Raw genomic sequence first — 25,743 nt, 5'->3', positions numbered from 1 at the left:
GTTCATCACACGCTGTGGTTACTGCTAGAGCTGCTTCTGCCAGCCCTGGGGCAAGGCATGGGACTGCGTCAGGGACATATGCTATGTAGGGAGCACAAATTACAATGTGGCCCTCCAGAGCTGAGTTGCCACGTCCTGATCAATGTCCAAGAACCAGTTGTCCCTGCAGCTGAGCTCTGTGCCCACGACAGACAGGGCCGGATTCACTGTGGGACACACAGTGAGGGGACATCAGTGTGAGCCCAGACACAGACCTCCCTGCAGGGGCGCTCGGGGCCACCAAGGGGCGCCCGGGTCCCGCGCACCCTGACCCACCTCCAAGCACAGAGCCAGCCCTCGGCAGGTGCCAGTGGAGGGGAAGGGCCTGTTTCCTGTGGGGAGGGGGTCGTGGCTTCTTCTCCATATAACCATCTCCTCTTGGGGACTTCTCTGAGTTCCCGACCCTGTGCTTCCCACTGCAGTCTCAGATACATTTGTGGTAGTGACAGAAAATATTCTCACCTGCTCAAAAGGCAGACAGTGGCCTCCAGGCACTTTCTCCTGTCCCCAAATGTACATTCATTATGATCACTTTGGAATAAGTCTGTAAATGGATAAAAGACTTTCTCTTGGACAACACAATGCAGCACAGCACGCAGAGGCCGGCAAGCAGGACACAGAGCCCGTGGGACATCAGGGGCAGACGGCTCCTCCCCCAACTGGAGACCCCAGAGGGACTCATTTCCCAGCTCAGGAGCAGGTGTTGAGGGAAACTGAAGATACCTTTCAGACCCTGGGGTTTCCTGTCTCTGCCTCTCTCTCTTCTTCCTCAAGAGTCCAGGGTTTTCTCCTTGTAATGCCCAGGTCTCGTTCATCTGAAATGGGATGACTCAGAACCTGAATTCAATGCCAAATTTAAGCCTTAATTTTTTTTATACTTTTCTGCTCTCCATAAACTTTCAGTACAATATTTGGAGTATGCAATCAGCCACCTGCAATCCACACCCTTGTGCCATGAAAGGGTTTTGTGTTTCCTACGCTGTGTCGGTCATTCAGGAGCAAACGCTTCTCTGCAGAGATGATTCTGTATGTGCTGGGGGTTTGCTTGGCCCCTGGAAAATTTAAACTGCAATCCCTTTAGCAAGTGCAGCTTCCCGCGATCCAGTGCCTATGTCCAGTGTAGTCTTGTCCCAGCCCACATGCCGCCTGCTGGGCTGTGCCTAATAAGCTAATGCTCTGGTCCTGTTTCTCCCTGCAAGTCCTGGTCTCTCCGCAGATTTCAGGTTTGTTCTTGGTCAAATAACTTCTGCTATTTGAAATATTAAATAAAATTTTCTAATCCGCAGCTCCCGCAGTCATGCTTTATAGATGACGATGATGTTGCTATTGTTGTGGTTCATGTAAGAAGAAGAGCTTTTTCTCAGCTGTCTACTTCTCCCAGGTGAGGATAAGCTTTATCCTAAATGTCAAGAAATGGGAAACAATCAAACAATTAACCAGTAGTTTAATAAATAAGCATTTTGTGCAAATGATGCATCAGGACACTACATCATTGACAGCAATGGCTGTGTCGTGCTCACTGCAGCGTGGCCGCGTCCACAGTGTGTGCTGTGAGTACAATAGGCAAAAAGCACCTGCTACGTGATTCCACTGTTACAAATTCTAGAGAGTGAAAACTGAAGTAACATGAACTATGTTAGCAGGTGCCTGGGTAAAGGGAGGGAGAGGGAAGGAGAAAGAAGGAGGAATTTTAGACGGAGAAGTGTCAACATTGAGGGAAATCGATTTCCTCCATATCGCAGACAGGGGACGGTGTGTCAGCATCTTTCACTTGTTCACTTCAGCTGTGTTAAGGCCACTGAGTACCAACTATGCCTCATTAAAGTTAATATGAACAATTAATAGATGATTTGGTAGAGAAGGAGCGATGGACAAATAGATAATAAGGGAGATTTTAGGTTCAGTTATCTGCATTAATCCTGTGTGCCAGGCTTTCTATATAGTTTTCAGGAAAAAAAAAAAGCAGAGAGGCAAGAAACTGGCTTTATCTTGTTATGATAGAATTGGGTTTCTAGAATTCACCCTAGGCATGTCCAGGTTTGGTCTGCTGTGGGTTCCAAGGATGGGATCATGGCCCACACACAGAGATTCCCAGATATGTGTTTCTGGACATATCACACAACTTCCATATGTGTCTAGGCTTCCTTTTACATCTGTGAAATACATGGAAACTTCACACCTACAGCACATGGTTTCTATGTTTCTGGAAATTAAATAAGTGAACACGAGCTATTAATCACAGTACAGTCACCCAGTTTTTTTCTGGTCTTGTCCTCCCTCAGGTGTCCCACCCAGGGCTTGCCATATAGCAGGGGACATGCAAATAGGGCCCTCCCTCTGCTGATGAAAACCAGCCCAGCCCTCACCCTGCAGCTCTGGGACAGGAGCCCCAGACCCAGCATTCCCAGGTGTCCCCATTCAGTGATCAGCACTGAACACAGACACTCACCATGGAGTCTGGGCTGTGCTGGGTTTTCCTTGTTGTTCTGTTACAAGGTAATTCATGGAGAACTAGAGATATTGGGTGTGGGAGTGGATGTGAGTGAGAGAAACAGGGGTGTGTGTGGCCGTTTCTGACCAGGCTGTGTCTGTGTTTGCAGGTGTCCAGTGTGAGGTGCAGCTGGTGGAGTCTGGGGGAGGCTTGGTCCAGCCTGGGGGGTCCCTGAGACTCTCCTGTGCAGCCTCCGGATTCACCTTCAGCAGCTACTGGATGAGCTGGGTCCGCCAGGCTCCAGGGAAGGGGCTGGAGTGGGTCTCAATTATTTATGGTGGTGGTGGCACATACTATGCGGACGCCGTGAAAGGTCGATTCACCACTTCCAGAGACAACAGCAAGAGCATACTGTATCTGCAAATGAACAGTCTGAGAGCCGAGGACACGGCCCTGTACTACTGTGCAAGAGACACAGTGAGGGGACTTCAGTGTTAGCCCAGACACAAACCTCCTGCAGGGCAGCTCGCGGCCGCCAGGCGGCGCCCAAGACACAGGGAGCAGAGTCAGCCCAGGGCAGGTGCAGGTGGAGGGTAAGGGCTGGTTTCCTCTCAGGGTCATGGCTTCCTCTCTGTGTTCATCTCTGCAGTCTGTGACTTAGACATGTTTGTGGTAATGAGAGAAAATATTGTCACCTGCTCAAAAGGCAGAGGTTGGGTTACAGTCACTTTCTCCTGTCCCCAAATGTACATTAATTATCAATACTTCTGAGTACGTCTGAAGGACACTAGGGGCAGATGGAGTCAGCATCCTAATCAAGAGCAGGAAGACCCCGTGGTGCTGAGTGTCCCCGCACCAGGCTCACAACATCGATTCTATCTGACAGAATTCAAGGGCAGTGGGACCCCACCAACATTTAGTGTAGATATTGACTCTTAAGGTGTTAGATGCCTACACACACAAGCATGTACGCACAGAACACATGCACACACACACGCACACACTGAGTGAACACGGGAAGGTGAGTCTCTCCACTCCTGAGGTGTCTGCGGAGCAGGGAAGGCCTCTCAAGACAGTCCCAAGTGGCTTCATAGGGCAGGAAGGGAGACTGGCTCAGGTTTTCACAACAATTCTCTGGTGGGGCAGGGAGGGTCTGGTGGGGTCTGGGCCTCGAACAGCCATCTGGTGAGAAAGCACCTGTGATTCCTTCCTAGGATTCCCATGAGTGGGGCAAACAGGGAAGATGAAGGATGGGCCTTCAGATGTCAGCGGACAGACACCACGTAAGAGACTTTGACTTCTTATTCCACTCAACAACTATTAAATATTTTTACATTTATTTGAAAAGCAGGGATAGGCCTTTATGGGTGGAAAACAATGAGGTCTGCCAAAAAATAGAAGACGTTTCATTAGTATGAAGAAATCATAGTACTAATGAGGATGAGCAGGAGGAGGAGTTAGACAGGGTCTTGGTCCAATGTCATGGGGGGAAGCTTTTCACTGTACACGCTCATCAGCTTATCCTGAAGGCCCTGGGTCTGCTGTGGCCTTCAAAATATGAGAAGGTTCACAGGTTCTACTAGGATGCTCAGTTTGACATTCTCTACCGCAGCAGCCTTCCAAGTGTCTAGAATTCTGAACTGATGCTGTTGTTCTGAAATGTGAAGCCGAGGGTTTCCTCCCTGGAATTGCACTGCTGTGTTTCCCTTAAAGTCCTTAATAATATTTGCTCCAGTATGGCTCAAGACCAGTATTTTCCTGATGTTTCTCCAACACACACTCTGTGCTGGTTGAACATGATGACAGACTGCTAAATAGATGCAGTAAAAGGACCCTAAATCTGTGGTGATAGGAGTGTCTATAATGCATTAATTGCTTTCAAAATTATTTACTCTCACATGCAATAAGGAAAATGCTAGTAATTGTGATAAAATCTAAATGTTTGTTCAGTTGCTACCAAGGGAAAGTGTAACAACTGATGTGTCCTTGAGGGCCTGGACCACAATGCTGTAAGCAAGTTCTCATGGTAGACTGGCGAAGGATTTCAAGAATTGCTTAAAACTGTGACATTCAAATTTCATAATGCTAATTGGATAAATATTTTCAACACTTACAAAATATTTCCAATGAGTGGACGGTGTGTTACATGAGCAGTGATGATGCCTCACAAGGTTAGACAGCATCACAAACTAAGTTTAGGCTGCTTGTTCTCAGTAATGACTTCGTACAACACTTGTTTAACCCCCATGTTATTTTTTGCATGATTCCTATTTACTTTAGTTGGATCTCTAGGATTTAGAAGTCTATCTAGAAGTTTTTTAGTTTTTTCTTCATTTTCATACGTTTACCAGAACTTTTGAGAAACCCTTTTGTTTGCAAAATATCCCAAGTTCATGTACTATTTTAAAAACATATGCATTCAATCCTGGATTTTGGCTAATTGACAAGCACCAAGAAGGGCAATGACCTTTGCCACACGGGCTGATTTTACCTCCAGTTGGGCTGATTTTACTTCCATTTCCAATGGAAAGTTTTCTTCGGTAACATGAATCACTGCTTAGTAACTTCCAGGTTCATTATTGAACTGTGATTGATGGACAAATACTATTGTCTGAAGTGTCTTAATGAGAATCTCATCCAAGGAATATACAGAACTTTTCGCTGATGCAGACAAAATAGCTCTGTGCCCACACTTAGCTTTCAGCCACGTGTCCTAGCACACAATGAACCACACGCCACTGTTCACCTCACCTGGAGCTTCTGACTAGGAAATGAGGTACTTTTGATTTTAATGCCTCTAGACCATCATATCTGGCTATTTTAGCAAAAATTAATGGCTACATGAAATAACTAAACAATAAGGAAAATCATAACCTAATCAAACAGGAAGCCAGATGTGAGTGGCTCCATCTTTGCCAGTTTCAAAAGTTCATGCACCCAAGGAGCTTCTTGTCTCGACATTTCACACTGATATGCAGAAAACGTCCACTTCATCCACCAATCCCCTCTTGTGTGGATGTGCTGAGACTGTTTTCAGGGTCCCACAGATAGGACAAGTGGTGGAAGTGGAGAGGACACCTTTCTGAAGTTTGCCCTGAAGGATCAGCAAGGTCACAGCAGAGACTCTCTCCTGCCTCCATGACTAGAACTCTGTCACACGCCCACATGCACACGAATTCCTGATGGGCATAAATGCTACAATGATGAGGCTGACCATTTTATCACATAAAATTACTGGAAACTGACATAAATATTTTCTTTTCCTTTTTCTGCGGGGAGTTAGCTAAGCTCCCCTCTAAATTTCGGGACCCTCAGACAGGGGTTGTCACAAAGGATGAATAATTAGTAGGAAACAGAAATAAAAATAATACACAGAGACACAGATATAATTTATAAAGTAAAGATTTATGAAGATAGATAAGGCAGGGTGCCCGGAAAGTTACCTCTGTTCCCACAGAAATGCAACTCAGACTGAATTTTTACAGAGATACTTACAGGGCAGATACAGGTTCTCCTTCCAGTGAACCCCATGCTGAGTGTCTCTTACTGAGAAATGCAGCCCTTGGCCCCAGGAAATGTCAGGCTGACGCCATTAACAGAATTGGGTGCAGGGTAATCACACGGCTAGTGGTCCTGGGTGAGGCCTTGGGTTTGGAAAGACACACACATGCGCTGGATCCAGGCAAGGTGAGTTGCTGCACCTTCCAGACTCAGAGTTCTTAGGGAATTACTCATCAAGTGATTCCGTGACTCAGTTCAGGAGCAATGTTGAGGTCACTGCTCGGCTCTTTTGCTCGCAGACTTCAGATTAGGCAGAGGGAGGACCTCAGTCTGCCTTGGGGGGAGAAAGCACATGAAGTTGGGTGATGCATGTCACCCAGCCCTGCCACTGTGGCCACTTAATTCATGGACCATTCGGGCGGCGCTGGAGTCGCTGGTCACAGAGGGCGACTGTTGTCCACTGGCTAATCCCAGGCACGTGAGTGTCAGTGTGATGGCACAGGGAGTGCACTCTGCAGATGCCGGGACAAAATGCAGAGGGCTTCTCGCCAAGGCCCGGACAACACACTCATGAGTAACCCACATACTAGTCACAGGTGCTGCCTGCAGGGAGAAAGAACCAAGAGGATGAATTTCATTACCTGGTAACACACACCCAAATGTCACATGGCTCTTTAAGATTGAACAAGAAATGCTCTACAGGTGGCCCAGGTCCGAGCACAGGTGTCATCAGGACACTCTCAGTGGTGCCCACATGCAGGCCCACCTCCCACGCAGGCTTCGCTCCAGTCCCTGCACCAGCCCTCACACAGGGGACTGGGGAACAGTCCTGTGTCAGATCCTCTACCGTACTGGCTGGGGGAGGTAAATTACAGTGTGGGTTACATCTGTTATCTGCTGTGAATTAATCTTTGTGAGTGGTGAGCACAAGAATTATGGAAGAAAATGTTGGAAAACTCTTCTACGTACAAGCTTATGCCACAAGATTATTAAGACCACAATGGTTATCACGGCAACAAGAAAAATTAATGTATGGGTCTTGATTAATCCACACCAGGGTCCCTTGCAGGGATTCCTTGGTCACAACGAATGCACCATGTGCCGGGCCCTACAGAGTGCTGTGGCACCTGGGTCTGCTAAACAGTGGTAGGGGCGAGATTAATTCCTATCCACACACCATGGTGACAACTTGAGAAATCTTTCTTTTTATTGCCCCACTGTTAGGCTGTGATTGATTAGAAGTTCTGCTTCCCAGGAAGGATCACACCTATTGGGGGAACAGTGTGCTCCCCTGAATCTGAGACCTGGTCTGAGGCCATTCAGTTGTGAGTACCACCCAACAACGACAGGCCCTCTCCCACTGACAGAGAGTAACTCTGCTTTGGAGGCTAAGCTTGTGTACCCATGGAGGCAGGGGCCATCCCTCAGGCCTGGGCAGATTCTGTGGTTTCTCCACTGCATCCCACACTGGGGAGGTCAAGTGCATCCACCACATGCCTGCGGGTGGCAGAGGGACCAAGGACAATGGCTCTGCAGTGCTCAGGCCTGAGTCACTCCATCAGGGAACAACATGCAGCAACCCTCACTGCAAAGTGCTGCCACGTGTTAGATGGTTCCAGAGTGGAGGTGGTAGGGGACACTAGTGAATGACAAGTAGGACCACAGGGCCACCTGCAGCCATGGACAGTGGAGTCTGGGCACTAACACTCACGTCGTGACTTCCACAAAGAACAGGGCTGGCTACTGTCCCAAGCGTGTGTCAGCCCCATAGACTGAACCTGGGCCAGTGTGGACCCACCTGGCAAGAGGGAAATATCAGGAAAAACTTCAGTGGATCCTTCTTGGCCCCACTCATGTGCCCTGGGCCCAGCACAGAGGAAGCACAGTTGCATTTGACAATTTGTGTGAACCTGAATCCCCTCAGCTGAATGAGACTCATGTCACAGTTAATGCACAAACGCGTCAAGGGCAGTGTGGATTCTGTGGCCCAAATTTCATTGCAACCTTGAAGTTGTAACACTAGAATGCAGCAAAGTCCCATCATGTTCTCATTAGTGAAAGGGGATACTGCAGACCCCATTAGGCATGTCCACACTGGTGCTGGGGATGGTTCATACGCGCAGTACGATCTAGTGTCTGGGAGCTCAGATACAGATACTGCAGGTAGCTCTTACTAGACATGTCCTTCCTCTTGCACACATTGCAAAACTGCACCATACTTCTCTTTGTAGTTTCATCTGTGAAATATCATGACCTATGAACTCCTCCATGGATGCTCACCTCTTCCCTGGGCCCTGCCTTCTCCGCAGGTGTCCCCACTCAGGGCTTGCTATATAGCAGGGGACATGCAAATAGGGCCCTCCCTCTGCTGATGAAAACCAGCCCAGCCCTCACCCTGCAGCTCTGGGACAGGAGCCCCAGCCCTGGCATTCCCAGGTGTCCCCAGTCGGTGATCAGGACTGAACACAGTCACTCACCATGGAGTCTGGGCTGCGCTGGGTTTTCCTTTTTGCTCTGTTACAAGGTAATTCATGGAGAACTATGTATATTGGGTGAGGGAGTGGATGTGAGTGAGAGAAACAGGGGTGTGTGTGGCAGTTTCTGACCAGGCTGTGTCTGTGTTTGCAGGTGTCCAGTGTGAGGTGCAGCTGGTGGAGTCTGGGGGAGGCTTGGTCCAGCCTGGGGGGTCCCTGAGACTCTCCTGTGCAGCTTCCGGATTCACTTTCAGCAGCTACTATATGTACTGGGTCCGCCAGGCTCCAGGGAAGGGGCTGGAGTGGGTCTCATGGATTAGTAGTGGTGGTGGTAGCACATACTATGCAGACGCCGTGAAGGGCCGATTCACCATCTCCAGAGACAACAGCAAGAACACGCTGTCTCTGCAAATGAACAGTCTGAGAGCCGAGGACACGGCCCTGTACTACTGTGCGAGAGACACAGTGAGGGGACTTCAGTGTCAGCCCAGACACAAACCTCCTGCGGGGGAGCGCAGGGCCACTAGGGGGCTCGCGGGGCACAAGGAGCAGAGTCAGCCCAGGCAGGTGCAGGGGACAATAATGGTTCATTTCCTGTCAGAGTTTGGGGCGTCTCCTCTACAAATTTTATCCTGGGACCTATATTCCTTTGTGCCTCTTTGCTCATCACAGTAATGTCTGAATTGGAAACATGTTGTTGTAGTAAATGAACACACTCTCACCTGCACACACGGCAGAACGTCACTCACGTGGGCAGAAATGACCCTGCTGTTACCACAGGGGTCAGAGTCCTGAGGAAGGAAGCCCAGGGCAACCTGCTGAGCATTTTCCAACCAGACTCAGCGCACAGACCTCAGTGGGACTCCCTGAGTGGGACAGTCTTTGGGATTCAGGTTGGGACATGTAGGGACCTGGGACAGGGTCAGTGTCCCATAAAACCTAATGCTTTCAAGTTGTTCTCTCCTCATTTAAACCTGTGCATCCCTGATGCAGAACTGAATCAGTTATATTTTTCTCTGCAAGTCTGTTTTCTTTCTCCCTGGGTTCCATTTTCAAAACTTACTCTTCTTCTTCTTCCCGCACAAAATGGAGGGTGTGGTCTCTGTGTCTAAATCCCAGGGCTCAGGCCCTTTAGGTCGAGCTCAGGTGTGGCCCAGGCTGTGGCTCCTGTGGGACTTGGGAAAAATTGATGGGACTGTCTCACCCACCTTTCCTGGGACCCTCCTTCTGTCACCTGGGAATGGAGTCACATTGGAAATGTAAGTGGCCATTAGTAGCTGAGAGAAGAAGTGTGATTGGTCAAAGTGGGATGTGTCCACTGAGACTCTCACAGAGTCACCTTCACATCTGTGGCATCGGGGAGACCTGCAGATGGAATCCTCAGTGTGCTGAGCACTCTCTGGTGACCTCCAGATCCTTGTGAGTGGTGTCCTTTGGCTCCACATTATCACACCCCACCCTGCAGTTGAGTTCCTCCTGTGTGAAGTGTCTGCCCAAGATGGTCCTTTGTCCAACAGCCTCCTCATCCTCCCCCCTCTGTTCCTCCTGACTGGCCTCTCCTATGTTCTCCTCCTCCCTATGTAGAGCAAAATCATTCCCTGTTTTTACTCTCACACCCACCGTTATCAAGAAGGAACCAGGGTCATGTATTGAACAAGGATTTCTCTATAAACCACATGGGATTCACAAAAGATTCCTTCCACAGTGTGGGGTGTCATCATGGGAGACACTTGTGGAAAACGAGGGGCACCATCAATCTTACCAAGAGATCTCCATGCTTGAGAACTTTTTCTGTCTATCTGAGACACAGATGCATCCTCATTGCAAGTAGAGAAGAAATTAATAACACGAGAGCCTTTGCGGCATTCTATGGGCCTTGCCTCTGAGATGGCTTCAGAGCAAGACAGTGAAGGGTGAGAACATGACAGTGTGTTTTGTGGAGTGTGGAGGAAGGGAGAGGACGGCCAGGGCAAAGGGGAGTGCTCTGCTTTGCAGTATTTTTTCTTTAGTTACTGATGGGGAGAAGATCACCGAAGCTTAGAGACCCCATTTCTGAGGCCGTGGGAGGACAGCAGGTGAAGGGATGCTGCCTGAGCAGGAGCCAGCGATAAGGGCAGAAGTTAACTGCCTAGTTGGGGGACATTCCAGCGATCTGGGAGCACAGCAAAGCAGACTCCCACCTTAAAGCCTGAGGGGCCTCATGCCTAAAAAGCCACGGAGCGGCTTGACATGAAAACCACACATGGCTATGAAGGAAGATTGCAAAATGTCAGCCCTGGAAAACGGACCTGAGACTCCAACCCTTAAAGCACACCAGGTTGAGCTCCTTCCCTCCCCTTTCTCCATAAAATGCCTCAGTTGATGGGGAGCTAACCTCCCAGTCAGAAGTACTAATCTCTTTGTTCCTCAATCGAATGGGCCACAGCTGCTGAGTTCAGAGATACTATGTGTACATAGCTTAAGGCGTAGTTGTGCTTAGTAACGAGCTATGTGTTCCTGCTTCTATAGACAAGAGTAATTAGCTAAGGCATCTTGTGACTTTTAGGGGAGACTTGAAACTTCTACACATTGTAACCCATGAGCTTTTCACGTGAAATCATTGTAATCTATAGCATGAAATAGGGAATAGACACAGGTGCTAGATTTCAGTCAGTGCCACCTGGCTCATGGGAATGCTGGTGGACCCTGACTTCCCTGCACCCTTTCACCTTACTTTTTGTGTCTGTGTCTTTGTCTCTGTCATCTTTGCAGCCCACAGTGCCTGGGCTTCGGTCATATCACAGGCATCATGAACCCCCAATAGTTCACAGTATTTTTTTTCTTCAAGATTGCTAGGGAGTGAAAACATACTGTATTTATGTAAAGCCCAGGAAAGCTTCCCGGCTCAGGTGTTGGTGAGTGGATACGATGCTGCAGGAAGCTGTCTGTGCCCCTGTGGGGGACAGAGGGAAGTGTTCACTCAGCATGTAGCCAAGGAACAGGGACGAGGTGACAAAGAAGGCAGGTGTCCTCCTGGGGAGACCAGGACTTGGTCATTCTGTTGGCTATGTCTGCAAGGGCTTGGGCAGGGGCACCAGGGTTTGTCCCAGAAAAATGGCATCTGATGAAAAGACCTGATATTGAGAGAGTCTGGGGTGGAGTGAGTTACGGGAACCTGCCCGGGGGGGTCTCCTATGAGGGCGTGAAAGACATAAGGACGCGAGGCATAGGTGCAATTCTCAATAGAAGTAGCAAACATTTTTCATCAGAATCACTGAATGTTACAACAGAAGATAATCTACTCAAAGTGTTGGGGAAAATGTTTAAAAAACTGAAAACAAAGAATATTTTTCCAACATATTTTTTCATTCAAAAACAAGGAAGAAATTTTTTAAAAATCCCAGACAAACAAAAGGTAATGGAGTTCATTACCAGGAGGCCTGCCTTATAAGTGCCAAAAGGAGGGTTTTTAGATGAAAAAGTCCATTGATTAATAACATAACACATACGAAAGCACAAAACTTAATGGTATAATTAACATAGAGTCATATGAAGAGTACCGTATAATGTTGCTGTGTCAAGCAATTTTATTCTCCTCTAAGGGTTAAAATACAAAATTTTCAATAACAACTCTCTTAAAAATTATGTAAAGTCTGACTTCAGAACCATAAAATATAATGGCTGTGTGTAAAAGTGTAAAATTTTTGATATGCAATGACAATTCAGTTGTTATCAATTGAAAATAGACATTTCTAAGTGTAAGGTGTTTTCTGTAAGCCTCATGGTAACAACAAAAGTAAAATCTATACTAGGCACACAAAAGAAAAATAGAAAGCATTCAAAGGATACCACTACAGAAAGCCGTCAAACCACGAAGGAGTCAGCAAGAAAAGTAGAAACTCAGGATACATGTATAAAACGACCAGCAAACAAAACATAGGAGTAGTCAGTACATATTGAAATTACTAGGAATATAAATAGATTAAATTATCCAATGAAAAGAAAGAATGACTGAAAGGTTAAACAAATGAATGAATAAAAAGACTCAACTATTCCTCTGGTACAAGAGACACACCTGACTTTTAAAAACACACATAGACAGAAATTGAGGCTATAGAAAAATAAATTTCATGAAAATGGAAACCAAAATAAAGCAGGGGTTGTTTTACATACATGAAACACAATAGACTTCAACTCAGAAGTAGAAATTAGAGAAAAAGAAGGACCTTGCATAATTATAACTTGTGAATTCATAAAAAGGATATCCCTTTTGTAAACAAATACCCCCTCTCATCAGGGCACTGAAATATATAAAGCAGTTACATAAAAATCTGAAGTGGTGAAAAGCCTGCAATACAACAGAGTAGGAGACTTCATTGTCCCATTTTCAGCAATGGGAAGATCATTAAAAGAGAAAATAAATAAGAAAATATGAGACTTCTTGATTTTAAACCAACCTCCCTAACAAATATACGTAGGACACTCCATCCATCTATAGCACAGCAGGACAACTGTAGTTAAAAAATTAATATGCACTATAAACTTTCCAGTGCTGGAAGAGAGCATTTTGCATATTCCAAACACAAAGATATGATAAATGTCTGAGGTGATAAATTTGCTATTTGCCTGATTTGATCATTAGATATTTTATACACATGTAATACAAAAAATGTAAAATTATTAAGCGGAAATTAAACATTTTAAAAGTCGTTTCTATTTAGATAGGATGCTATTGTCACACAGTAAAAATAAACCAACACAGAGCTGAAAAATGGATATTATGTTACCTCCAAATAGTACATTTCCTGAAAATGATACATACATTCAGTTTTATCAAAATATATTTAATTGTATTTTATAATATTTGTTGGAATGGACACACTTTCACATAGAAAAAATATAATCTCCACTTTGGAGAACTAATTCATACCCTGAATACAAATATTTTCAAAGGAACCAAGTGGAAAGAGTAACATTGGGGCAGTGCCCGTGTGTGTGTGTGTGAGGTGTGGGAGCCTTTGCAAGTGCACAGACCTACGTCCACAGTGGATGTGTTGTGTGTGCGTGTGTGTGTGTGTGTGTGTGTGTCTACGCATGTTTATCCAGCTTCAAATTCTAGGAGATTCTTGGCTGTGTTACTTGGAGTTTGTCATAATATTTGGGAAAGTATTGCCTGTATAATTCTTCAAATATTGATTTTTGTCTGTTTGTTTTTAATTTTCCTTTGGAATTTGAAACATATCCATACAACAATTTTCATAGTGATATTCTGTTTTCTTAACTCTTTTTGTCTATGACACCAGGTTTGTGTCATTTCCAATGACACTTTTTTAAGTCCCTGGTTGCATTTTTGGGCTGAGCCCACTCTACTGACGAGTGCACCCAAGGCTTCTTCAATTCTCAAGCACATTGTATGGTTTTTTCATGCTTTACGTTTATTTATTGATGTTTCCATCTGTCAGCAGCAGGCACCTGTCTGACCCTACAGTCTGCCCATATTTTCCCTTAGAGATTTTTGTATATTCATTGTGGTTGTTTTAAATATTTTATTGAATTAGATCATTCCAATATGGTGTCATTTACAAATCATATTCTGATCATTTGTCCATTATGACGTTTGTCTTCATCTTGGAAATGTCTTCTAATTTTTGTGGGTGGCCAGACACATTGCACTGGACAGTTGGTGGGGCCTCATGACCTATGCTGTATCTATGCATCTTCTCCCTGCAGTTTCTCATACCCTACCGTGACTAGGCCTTTCTTGTGGAGGTTTCTGACCATCTCCTCGGGGCCACATTTGGAATCAGTTTCTGCCGTGGCTACCACAGTTGAAGGCTGTTCCTTCTACGTCCACCAGAGGCTTCAGATTCCTCCAGTGACCCCGGTTTCTGTTTCCTGCTTGGCTTCATCTTTGCACCTTGTGCTGTCCTGCAGAGGTCTGTCTGTGTCAGCTCTGCCACACACAGTCCCCTGTGATGTCTCCTTGACAATTGTCAATGGATGGACGGGGTGGGCTGAGGTGGGATTCTCTGCCCTTCAGCAGAGCTGTATTTCTAGTGGGCTGGGGGCCCTGGGTCTGGCTGCTGCCTCCAGGTGTCCCCGTCTCTGCCCCAGAGGAGCTGATGGTCCAGCATCTTGCCCGTCCTCCTGGGGTACAGTGTCCCTGGTTGTCCCTCATTGTTCTCTCTCCCAGCTGCAGGGGTTCTCCCTCGGTGTCCTTACCTTCCAGGTGTGCTGCCCTTCCCTGCAGTTCGAGGCTTTTATTCCACAGGGAACAGGGAGGTGGCTCTGGACATAACCTTGTTGGGGACTTCTGTTCCCTACCAGGTCCTACAGGGTCCATCTGTGCCCTCAGGATGCCAGTTTTGTGGGTTTTGTGGCAGATCAATTCTCAGTTCCACAGTGGTGATGGGGGTGGGTCTGGAGGCACTTCCGAAGTGTGTGCATCCCTCTCTCCCAGAAAGAACCTTCGCAAGAGGGAGAGTTTGTGACTGTCCCTGTTACAGAGGACACAGACAAGGGAGGGGAATCCCTTTAAACACGTGGCCCCTGAGCGTTTCCCAGCAGGATGCCTTCACCATGCTCAGCCTCCAGCAGTCCAGTGCACGCTGGCAGCTGCATCCTGCCGTAGCCTGCATTGTATATGGCAGCCCCTGCCCCGGAGCAGCGAGCTCCCTGGCTCTGTCACTTTCTGCAAAACTCATCTCTCCCCACCTCGGGTTAGTTTTTAGTCTTATGACATCTGTTATCTGAAATACTAAATAATGTTTGCAAAATTGCAACTACTGCAGTTTATCTGTTGTTGTCAAAGTTGTTATAAGAATAAAATTAAAAAAATGTTTCTCACTTGGGTACACCTTCAAGCTGAGAAGTAGGTTTATTTGTAAGACCCAGAAAATTAAAGTAATGTATGTTCATCTACATCTTGACAGAAAAAACAGTGTAAATGTGTTGATTGGATACTACCCCTTGTTATCAACTATGAATGTTTGCTGCACACCACAGTACCACTGTGTTTGCTGGTCTTTATGCTGAGTTAATAAGAGTACAGACTACACTATTCCATTGTTATGTATTCTAGAAAATAAAAACTAATGTAGTTTAACAAGATAAGTATCTGCCCAGGGGATGGAAGAGGAAGGTTAGCAGACAGAAGTGAAGACAGAAGAAGAAATGGAAACATTACTCAGAATTGATTTGCTCACTGTCTTCATAATGATTATGGATGTGTGAATTTTTGTCAATTACACACATTAAATATATGACATTCTCCCCATGTCAATTATAATTCATAAAACTTATTTCACATAAATCCTAAAAATACTATTGGTAAGAAGTCTTATAAAGATAATATGTTACGTGTCCAAGCACCCTGAAAATTCAGCAGCATCGACCTTGGCCTCTGCCTACATTGGGGTAAAGTCCAGGTGTGGAAAACCACACATGTTCTCATGACAGAGTTCTTGAACCCACACTAGGCATGCTCAGCTCTGTGCGGGAGATGGTTCATGGGTCAGGCGTGTGCAGGGCTGAGGAGTCCAGGCTCAGATTCCAGAGCTCACTCTCACCAGACGTGAGCTCCTGACACATTACACAGGCCCTCGATGCCCTGGGGTGACTCTCACATTTGTAACATGGAATAGATATGGACACTTACAGCACATGATCCATGTCCTTGTGCCAATAATAAATATGATGATAGATACTCAGTATTTATCACATTACGATCTCATAGGAAGAATTTATAAAGTACAATATACTATTACAATTCTCATACAACTTAAACCAGACACTCACATCTTATCTGGGCCCTGCCCTCCCTCAGCTGTCCCACCCCGGCACTTGCTATATAGCAGGGGACATGCAAATAGGGCCCTCCCGCTGCTGATGAAAACCAGCCCAGCCCTCACCCTGCAGCTCTGGGACAGGAGCCCCAGGCCCGGCATTCCCAGGTGTCCCCATTCGGTGATCAGGACTGAACACAGACACTCACCATGGAGTCTGGGCTGACCTGGGTTTTCCTTGTTGCTCTGTTACAAGGTAATTCATGGAGAACTGGAGATATTGGTGTGGGAGGGGATGTGAGTGAGAGAAACAGGGGTGCGTGTGGCAGTTTCTGACCAGGCTGTGTCTGTGTTTGCAGGTGTCCAGTGTGAGGTGCAGCTGGTGGAGTCTGGGGGAGGCTTGGTCCAGCCTGGGGGGTCCCTGACACTCTCCTGTGCAGCCTCTGGATTCACCTTCAGCAGCTACTGGATGACCTGGGTCCGCCAGGCTCCAGGGAAGGGGCTGGAGTGGGTCTCAGCCATTAGTAATGGTGGTAGCACATACTACGCAGACGCCGTGAAGGGCCGATTCACCATCTCCAGAGACAACAGCAAGAACACGCTGTCTCTGCAAATGAACAGTCTGAGAGCGGAGGACACAGCCCTGTACTACTGTACCAGTGACACAGTGAGGGGACATCAGTGTGAGCCCAGACACAAACCTCATGCGGGGCAACGCGGGGCCGCCAGGGGGTGCCCAAAACACAAGGAGCAGAGTCAGCCCAGGGCAGGTGCAGGTGGAGGGTAAGGGCTGGTTTCCTCTCAGGGTCGTGGCTTCCTCTCCAGAAAACGGTTTCCTCTCGGGAACGTCTCTGAATTCACCATTCTGTGTTTCCTTCTGCACCCTCTGTTTTAGATATGTTTCTGGTAATGAGAGAAAATATTGTCACCTGCTCAAAAGGCAGACAGTGCCTTCCAGGGACTTTTTCTTTTCCCCAAATGTACATTAATTATCAACACTTCTCCCTAAGTCCAAAAATCAATAAAAGATTTTTTTCTTGGACAGCACAATGCAGCACAGCACACAGAAGTACATGTTCCTTCTAGCTCACAAGCAGGATAAAGCGCGTACTGGACGTCAGGTGCAGACAGAGTCAGCGTCCTAAGCAAGAGCAGGAAGACACTGTGGAGCTCCGTGTCCAGCACCAGGCTCACAACATCGATTATATCTCACAGAATTCAAGGGCAGAAGGACGCCCCGACATTTAGTGTAGATGTTGACTCTGATGGTGTTAGACACCTGCACACACAGGCAGGCACAGATGCACGCGCGCGCGCGCGCACACACACACACACACACACACTCTCTGTGAACACGGGAAGGGTGAGTCTCTCCACTACTGAGGTGTCTGCGGAGCAGGGCAGGCCTCTCAAGACAGTCCCAAGTGGCTTCGTAGGACAAGAGGGGAGACTGGCTCAGGTTTTCACAACAGTTCCCTGGTGGGAAAGGGAGGGGGCTCTCACTCCCAGGAAGGGTCTGCTGGGGTCTGGGCCTCCGACAACCATCTGCTGAGAAAGCGCCTGTGATTCCTTCCTAGGATTCCCATGAGTGGGGCAAACAGGGAAGATGAAGGATGGGCTTTCAAATGTCAGCGGACAGACACCAGCTAGGAGACTCCGACTTCTTATTCCACTCAATAACTAGGAAATATTTTTAAAATTCTTTTTGAAAAGCAGGCAAAGGCCATTATGGGTGGAAAACAATGAGGTCAGCAGGAAAAAAGAAGACATTTCATTAGTACAAACCATAGTACTAATGAGGATGAGTAGGAGGAGGCGTTATACCGGGTCTTGGTTCAATGTCATGGGTGAAAGCTTTTCACTGTCCAAGCTCATCAGCTTATCCTGAAGGCCGTGGGTCAGCTGTGGGTTTCAAATTACCAGAAGGTTCACAGGTTCTACAGGGATGCTCATTTTGACATTCTCTACCACAGCAGCCTTCCAAATGTCTAGAATTCTGAACTGATGCTGTCATTGTGAAACATGAACCCGAGGGTTTCCTCCCTGGAATTGCACTGCTGTGTTTCCCTTAAAGTCCTTAATAATATTTGTTCCAGTATGGCTCAAGACCAGTATTTTCCTGATGTTTCTCCAACACACACTCTGTGCTGGTTGAACATGATGAGAGACTGCTAAATAGATGTAGCAAAAGGCAGCCTGAATCTGTGGTGATAGGAGTGTCTATAATGCATGAACTGCTTTCCAAATTGTTTACTTTCATATGCAATAGGGAAAATGCTAGCAGTTGTGGTAAAATGTAAATGTTTGTTCAGTCCAGCTACCAAGTCATAGGGTAACAACTGATGTGTCCTGGAGGGACTGGACCACAATGCTGTAAGCAGGTGCTCATGGTAGAATGGGAAAGGGAGTTCAAGAAGTGCTTAAAACTGTGACATTCAAATTTCATAATGCTAATTCGATCAACAATTTCAGATTTCCAATGAGTGGATGGTGTGATACGTGAGCAGTGGTGATGCCTCACAAGCTTAGTCGGCATCATAAAGTAGGTTTAGGCTGCTTGTTCTGGGTAGTGACCTCCTACAGCACTTGTTTAATCCCCATGTTATTTTTTGCATGATTCCTGTTTACTTTAGTTGGGTCTCTAGGATTTAGAAGTTTATCTCGAAATTTCTTACATTTTGGTTAATTTTGATACGTTTTCCAGAACTTTTGGGAAACCCTTTTGTTTGCAAAATATCCCAAGTTCATGGACTACTGTAAAAACATACCAACTCAATCTGAAATTTTTCCTAATTGACAAGCACTAAAAAGGGCAATGACTTCTCCCACATGGGCTGATTTTACCTCCAGTTGAGCACAACATGGTAATGGAAACTTTTCTTTCATAATATGAATCACTGCTTAATAAATTCCAGTTTTATTACTGAAGTGTGATTGATCAACAATTAATATTGTCTCAAGTGTCTCAATGAGAATCTAATCCAAGTAATATACAGAACTTTTCGCTGATGCAGACAAAATAGCTCTGTGCCCACACTTAGCTTTCAGCCACGTGTCCTAGCACAGAGTGAGCCTCACGCCCCTGTTCACCTCAGCGGGGTCTCCTGACTAGGAAATCAGGTACTTTTGATTTTAATGTCTCTAGACCATCATATCTGGCTATTTTAGCAAAAAGTAAAGGCAACATGAAATAACTAAACAATAAGGAAAATCATAACCTAATGAAACAAGAAGCCGGGATGTGAGTGGCTCCATCTTTGCCAATTTCAAAAGTTCATGCACCCAAGGAGCTTCTTGTCTCAACGTTTCACACTGATATGCAGAAAACGTCCGCTCCATCCTCCAGACCCCCCTTGTGTGGACGTGGTGAGAGTGTTTTCAGGGTCCCACAGATAGGACAAGGGTGGAAGAGGAGAAGACACCTTTCTGAAATTTTCCCTGAAGGATTAGCAAGATCACAACAGAAACTGTCTCCTGGCTCCGTGACTGGAACTCTGTGACACGCCCACATGCACAGGAATTCCTGATGGGCATAAATGCTACAATGATGAGGCTGACAATTTTATCACATAAAATTACTGAAAACTGACATAATTTTTTTTCCTTTTTATTTTTTTTTTCTTCTTTTTGTTCTTTTGGAAAGAGGGTCATGTTATGCCACCTAGGCTACAGAACAGTGTCATCAACCTAACTCACTGCAACCTCAAAGTAGTGGGCACAAGTGATCCCACTGCCTCAGCCACCCAAGTATCTGGGACTACAGGTGCAACCACAGTGGCCAGGTGAGATACAAATATGTAGAAAACATTGTCTCACTGCACTGCCAGCCAGGCTGTCCTCAAACTCTCAGCCTCAAGTGACCCCCCCTACTGTGGTCTCCCAAAGTGATGAGTTTACAGACATGGGTCACAGCATATGATCAGCATATTCAATGACTAACTTTCCTTTGCATAAAGTTAATTACTTTTCGATCATTACCTGAACTTTCACTGAAACATTCCTACTGTGATTGAGTTTCATTTTCATTTCCAATGTTCAAAACTGGGCCTCCATGAGAGTCTAGTGCATAAAAACATCTCCCCTCAGACATTCACATCTCATCTGGACCCTGCCCTCCCTCAGCTGTCCCACCCAGGGCTTCCTATATAGCAGGGGACATGCAAATAGGGCCCTCCTTCTGCTGATGAAAACCAGCCCAGCCCTCACCCTGCAGCTCTGGGACAGGAGCCCCAGCCCCGCCATTCCCAGGTGTCCCCATTCGGTGATCAGGACTGAACACAGACACTCACCATGGAGTCTGGGCTGCGCTAGGTTTTCCTTGTGGCTCTGTTACAAGGTAATTCATGGAGAACTAGAGATATTGGGTGTGTGAGTGGATGTGAGTGAGAGAAACAGGGGTGTGTGTGGCAGTTTCTGACCAGGATGTGTCTGTGTTTGCAGGTGTCCAGTGTGAGGTGCAGCTGGTGGAGTCTGGGGGAGGCTTGGTCCAGCCTGGGGGGTCCCTGAGACTCTCCTGTGCAGCCTCTGGATTCACCTTCAGCAGCTACTGGATGTACTGGGTCCGCCAGGCTCCAGGGAAGGGGCTGGAGTGGGTCTCAGCCATTAATGGTAATGGTGGTAGCACAAGCTACGCAGACGCCGTGAAGGGCCGATTCACCATCTCCAGAGACAACAGCAAGAACACGCTGTCTCTGCAAATGAACAGTCTGAGAGCCGAGGACATGGCCCTGTATACTGTGCCAGAGACACAGTGAGGGGACATCAGTGTGAGCCCAGACACAAACCTCCTGCGGGGGCGCGCAGGGCCACTAGGGGGCGCGCGGGGCACAAGGAGCAGAGTCAGCCCAGGCAGGTGCAGGTGGAGGTTAATGTCAGGAGCACAAGAGGTTAAAGTCAGCTTTCCAGCAAAAGTTTAAGTCTCCCTCTGCATCTTACAGTTTCCCTGAGAGCCTGTCCGTGTTCAGAATTCTGTGCCTACCAATGATGTCTTCAAACGTGAAGCGTTTCTTATATTAGGAGAAATCATTCTCATATGCCACCAAAATATTTACCATTCATGGAGGCAGGAAAATGCACAGGGTCTGGGTGAGGCTGGGGAAACTGTTGCCCAGGAGCAGTGTGACATCCAGGGACAGAGAAAAGGGGGACGTTAGTGGAACTTCCTAACTACACTGCAGTCCTAGCAAAGTGTAACAGAAGCATCCATGCCTCTCTGAGCCTCAGTTTCTCTTAAAAGGACCACAGGGTCTCCCAGCCATGACTGTTATTTAGGGTCCTGCCAGGATGTGTCATCACCTGGACGCGGCCCCCACAGGACGTGGGTCTTTGCACAAACCAGGGGGGGATGGCGGAGAGTGGCAGCAGGGTGCCTGGTCCTGGACCGCCCGTAGGTGGGGGTGGAAAGGTCAATCCTTGTGGCGCACACACTGCTCACAGATTTTCATAAAAGATAATACGGTTCTGCATGAGCCTCTCAGATGATCTATAAAAGCAAGCATGTAGTCTGAAAACAATTGCACTTTTGATATTTGCCACATGTTTCCTTAAATTTCTCCTGGCTCAGTGTGTCCATTCACACGAGGAATTGTTCTCTGCAGCGTGACCCACTGGTTCTCACAGCCAGTGGTTTCTGTCCATGTGCAGAGATCTCGAGTAATTTGGCCATTTGCAGACACGCGCCCTCCCCTCGCCCAGAGAGAGCAGAGATCTCTGTGACTGCCGAGTCTGAGCAGGAGCTGGCCTCGCAGGCCCAGAGTCTGCGGAGACCCCAGTACAGTTTGTGGAGTCAGACGCATCCCCGTGTGGAAGCGAGACAGCCCCACTCCAGGGGAAGGGGCTCAGGTCTGATTGTGGGGGTCAGAATTAGGATAACTGGATTTTATTCTGAATATTTCCCTCACGCATGATAGGGTGATAATTCAATCCTTCTCCCCCTGGCATTCCTTTTTCTTTCTTATATGCTCACATGCTTGGGGAGCATAAACTCTTGCCATATATTTGCACGAATCTAGCCTCAGAATCTACTGAATTATTCTAGGAAACTCAGAGACTGAATAGAACTGGATTTTTCATTCTTGCCAAAATGTGAGTGTCTGGAAATGTCGACGTGTTGCCCAGAACCCTGTGGGCACCAACAACTGCACTCCTCAGTGCCCATCCTTGGGGCTGACACGAGGAACCCGCCTGTGACCTGGGAAGACGGAGACAACCTTGAGCAACGTCAGAGCCATCATCTCTCATTTCTGTTGTACTCTGGTGGGATCAGTCGTTTTCTCTTTCCTTTCTGACATTATTTATTTGACTACTTTCTCCTTTCCTCCTAGTTAGTCTAGCTGAGTGTTTGTCATTTTTCATGTTTCAAAAGGAGGAAAAATCAGTGACTTCTTGATATTTCTAGTGTTTTAGCTCTTATTTCATTTATTTCTCTCATTGGCCTTAAAGGCTCATGAATACATTAATGAGAACTAGATCGAGCTACTGCTTTTTTTATTCTTGAGACAGAGTCTCTCTCTGTTGCCCGGGCTAGAGTGAGTGCCGTGGTGTCAGCCTAGCTCACGGCAACCTCTTGTGCGCCACGTGACCAAGGTGGCATCTGTGTGGCCTGTGGACTGACATCGTACAATAGGGCCATCGTGGGTGGGTGCAGGTGATCCCAGCACATGACACACTGTTCCTGGCGGGATAACTAACCCAGTACGGGAGATAACAGACCGTTGGCCCTGTAAGGTAAGCTCCTTCCCTTGAAGAGCAAAGCGGACTCTCCGGGTGAAGAACTGATTCTCTATACCCGAGTCCTGCTGCTGTGGCCCTATGGCCTCGGGGATGTGCACGCATGTCACGCACCCTGCCCAGGCCACAGGAGAAGCAGGGACAAAGGGAGGCCCTTCTGGTTCTCACTCCAGTTGCCCCTGCTGTGCAAGATCAGGGAAACACCTTGGAAGCTGTATAGGTTTCTGTTAGAGTCTGAGTTTTGTGCCGAAACATCAGTAATCTGCGATTCTGCTTCTGCAAACCTGCTTGCTCCTGCTTACTCAAGACAGTAGCCCCAGCACAGAAATTCCTAAGTGAATACAGCACCCATGTTCTGCGTAAAATGATTACAGCCCCACGTTTTGCATAAACAAAATATGGCCCAGAGCCCACACTGCCCAGATCCTGTTACACCAAAGATAAGAAAATGATGTGATGCTCACTCAAGGCTTTTTGTACACGTGCTTGCTCAATCTTAATAATTTTCCACCCACAAACTTACAGTATAAAAACTTTCCATTTCAAAGGCTGCCTGCTGCTCTCTGTGCCGCCTTTGGGCAGTGCAGAGCGTAGTCACTGGCGGGCTGATAATGACTCCTGATTTGGCTCAATTCAGTCTTTAGGTGGTCATTTCTGGTATCTCAGACCATGACAGTTTCCTTTGCCCTCAGAGTTCCCTTTGGACCTCAGAGATACTAAGGAACAGGGTGGACACAAAGGAGAAGGGAACAGACGCAGGGGAGAAGGAAGGGACTCGTCCCAGCAAGGTGGGCGTCTTTACGCGGTTACTAGGGAAAGAGGTGGCTGAGGAGGACAGGGATGGGTGGACACAAACGTATAAAGCGGCACCACGAGCTGTTGGGCGGAGCCATGGTGATCCCCCCAAGTCTGTGGACATTCGGAAGCCTAAGCACATACTCCCTGTTCATGCTTGTCTGCAGGAATGTGGAAATGCAGGGACAGGAGGACTTAGCCACTTGCCCTGAGTGCCGTGGGTGCCCGTCTGGCAAATCAGCAAGGTGAGAATGGTTGGAGGCCGGAACAACCGTCCTCACCCCCGGCCGGGTGCCCAGGCCCCGATCACGCTCCTGTGCAAAGTGCCAGCTGGTGAAGGAGAGTGACAGTTCTTGTCAAGCGGCATTTATGCGTGAACTCCTCACTCCATAGTCTTTCCAGGCTGCATCCTATAGGTTGGTCTTTTTCTCTTTCTCCCATATGTGACTCTACTTAGATTCTGACAACCTCCTCTACTGGGTCACAGAGAGGGGCGGGCGAGATGGAGCCCCGGTCAGTCCTGCGGGCACCTGGACCATAGTGTGTGGGGAGGATGGGGGGTTATTGGGGCCTTTCTCTGCCCCTCCCAGGAGGTTCAGTTCAGCCCCTGCTGCCCCCGTGGTGCTGGGCTGTGCACCCTGGGGAGTCTCCCCTGCGGGGCAGGGCAGGGCAGGTGCAAACTCAGAAGGGGAACATCCCATTTAAACCCACTGCACAGTGGGTCTCCCTCAGCACCCCGCTGGGGTCTTCAGGACCACCCTTCCTGTCCTCCAGGATGGGGTCTGCCCACTGCTCCCTTACCTGAAGGTCATTCCCAGCCCAGGGATTGGGTCCCACAGGGAGTGGGCTTCAGACCCCCGATCTGAGTCCCGTATCTCCCACACAGGGGTCTGCACTCAGGTGCAGCAGGTGCAGTCTGGGCAGAGGGGACAAGGCCTGGGGAGTCTCTGACAGTCTCCTGCAGGGCATCTGGACACTGCGTTGTCAGACACCGCATCAGCTGCGTGTGCCAGATGCCTGGGAAGGACCTGGCGTGGGTGGCGATGACCTATTCTAGTGATTCAGATGCCCACCGCAGCCCGTCCTCCCAAGGCCACGTGACCGTCACCAGGGACAACCCCATCAGAACTGCCTGGCTGCCGTGGAGCAGCCTGAAGGCCTTGGATGCCGCCATGTCCTCCCGGGTGAGACACAGCCAGGGGACATCCATGGAGCTCAGGGGCAAGTCTCCCCTCAGGGGTTCGCACAGTCAGCCCTGGGCAGGTGCGGGTGGAGGGGAAGGGCCGGTTTCCTGTCGGGGGGTCGTGGCTTCCTCTCCATATAACCATCTCCTCTGGGGGACTTCTCTGAGGTCCCGACCCTGTGCTTCCCCCTGCAGTCTCAGATACGTTTGTGGTAACGACAGAAAATATTCTCACCTGCTCAAAAGGCAGACAGTGGCTTCCAGGCACTTTCTCCTGTCCCCAAATGTACATTGACTATCAACACTTTGGAATAAGTCTGTAAATGGATAAAAGACTTTCTCTTGGACAACACAATGCAGCACAGCATGCAGAAGCCGGCAAGCAGGACACAGAGCCCGCGGGACATCAGGGGCAGACGGCTCCTCTCCCAGCTGGAGACCCCGGAGGGACTCATTTCCCAGCTCAGGCGCAGGTGTGGAGGGAAACTGAGGATTCCTTTCAGACCCTGGGGTTTCCTGTCTCTGCTTGTCACTCTTCATCCCCAGGAGTCCAGGGTTTTCTCCTTGTAATGCCCTGGTCTCGTTCATCTGAAATGGGATGACTCAGGACCTGAATTCAATGCAAATTTAAGCCTTAATTTTTTTCACTTTTCTGCTCTCCATAAACTTTCAGTACAATATTTGGAGTATGCAATCAGCCACCCGCAATCCTCACCCTTGTGCCATGAAAGGGTTTTGTGTTTCCTACGCTGTGTTGGTCATTCAGGAGCAAACGCTTCTCTGCAGAGATGATTCTGTATGTGCTGGGGGTTTGCTTGGCCCCTGGAA

General features: G+C 47.8%; 1 protein-coding gene across 1 annotated transcript; it reads left to right on the top strand.

Moving 5' to 3' along the window:
- The first annotated feature begins 2,489 nt into the window (after positions 1–2,489).
- LOC138398747 (uncharacterized) lies at positions 2,490–25,131 on the top strand. Its single transcript, XM_069493233.1, has 7 exons — positions 2,490–2,535; positions 2,640–2,947; positions 8,441–8,495; positions 8,600–8,908; positions 10,361–10,439; positions 24,721–24,916; positions 25,111–25,131. The coding sequence occupies exons 1-7, from the start codon at positions 2,490–2,492 to the stop codon at positions 25,129–25,131; spliced, it is 1,014 nt and encodes a 337-aa protein (XP_069349334.1).
- The last annotated feature ends 612 nt before the right edge of the window (positions 25,132–25,743 follow it).

Source organism: Eulemur rufifrons, chromosome 2 (genome assembly GCF_041146395.1).
Source record: "Eulemur rufifrons isolate Redbay chromosome 2, OSU_ERuf_1, whole genome shotgun sequence".
NCBI classification, from domain to species: domain Eukaryota; kingdom Metazoa; phylum Chordata; class Mammalia; order Primates; family Lemuridae; genus Eulemur; species Eulemur rufifrons.
Note: the sequence above shows the minus strand (reverse complement) of the source record. Positions and strands in the feature narration are given on the sequence as shown.

What these genes read in the sequence shown, in the direction of transcription:
- LOC138398747 (XM_069493233.1), top strand. Translation starts at nt 2,490, where the DNA reads ATGGAGTCTGGGCTGTGCTGGGTTTTCCTTGTTGTTCTGTTACAAG. An exon ending in CCTTGTTGTTCTGTTACAAG is followed by an intron (nt 2,536 to 2,639) that starts GTAATTCATGGA and finishes CTGTGTTTGCAG; the next exon opens with GTGTCCAGTGTGAGGTGCAG. An exon ending in ATGCCGCCATGTCCTCCCGG is followed by an intron (nt 24,917 to 25,110) that starts GTGAGACACAGC and finishes TTCCCCCTGCAG; the next exon opens with TCTCAGATACGTTTGTGGTA.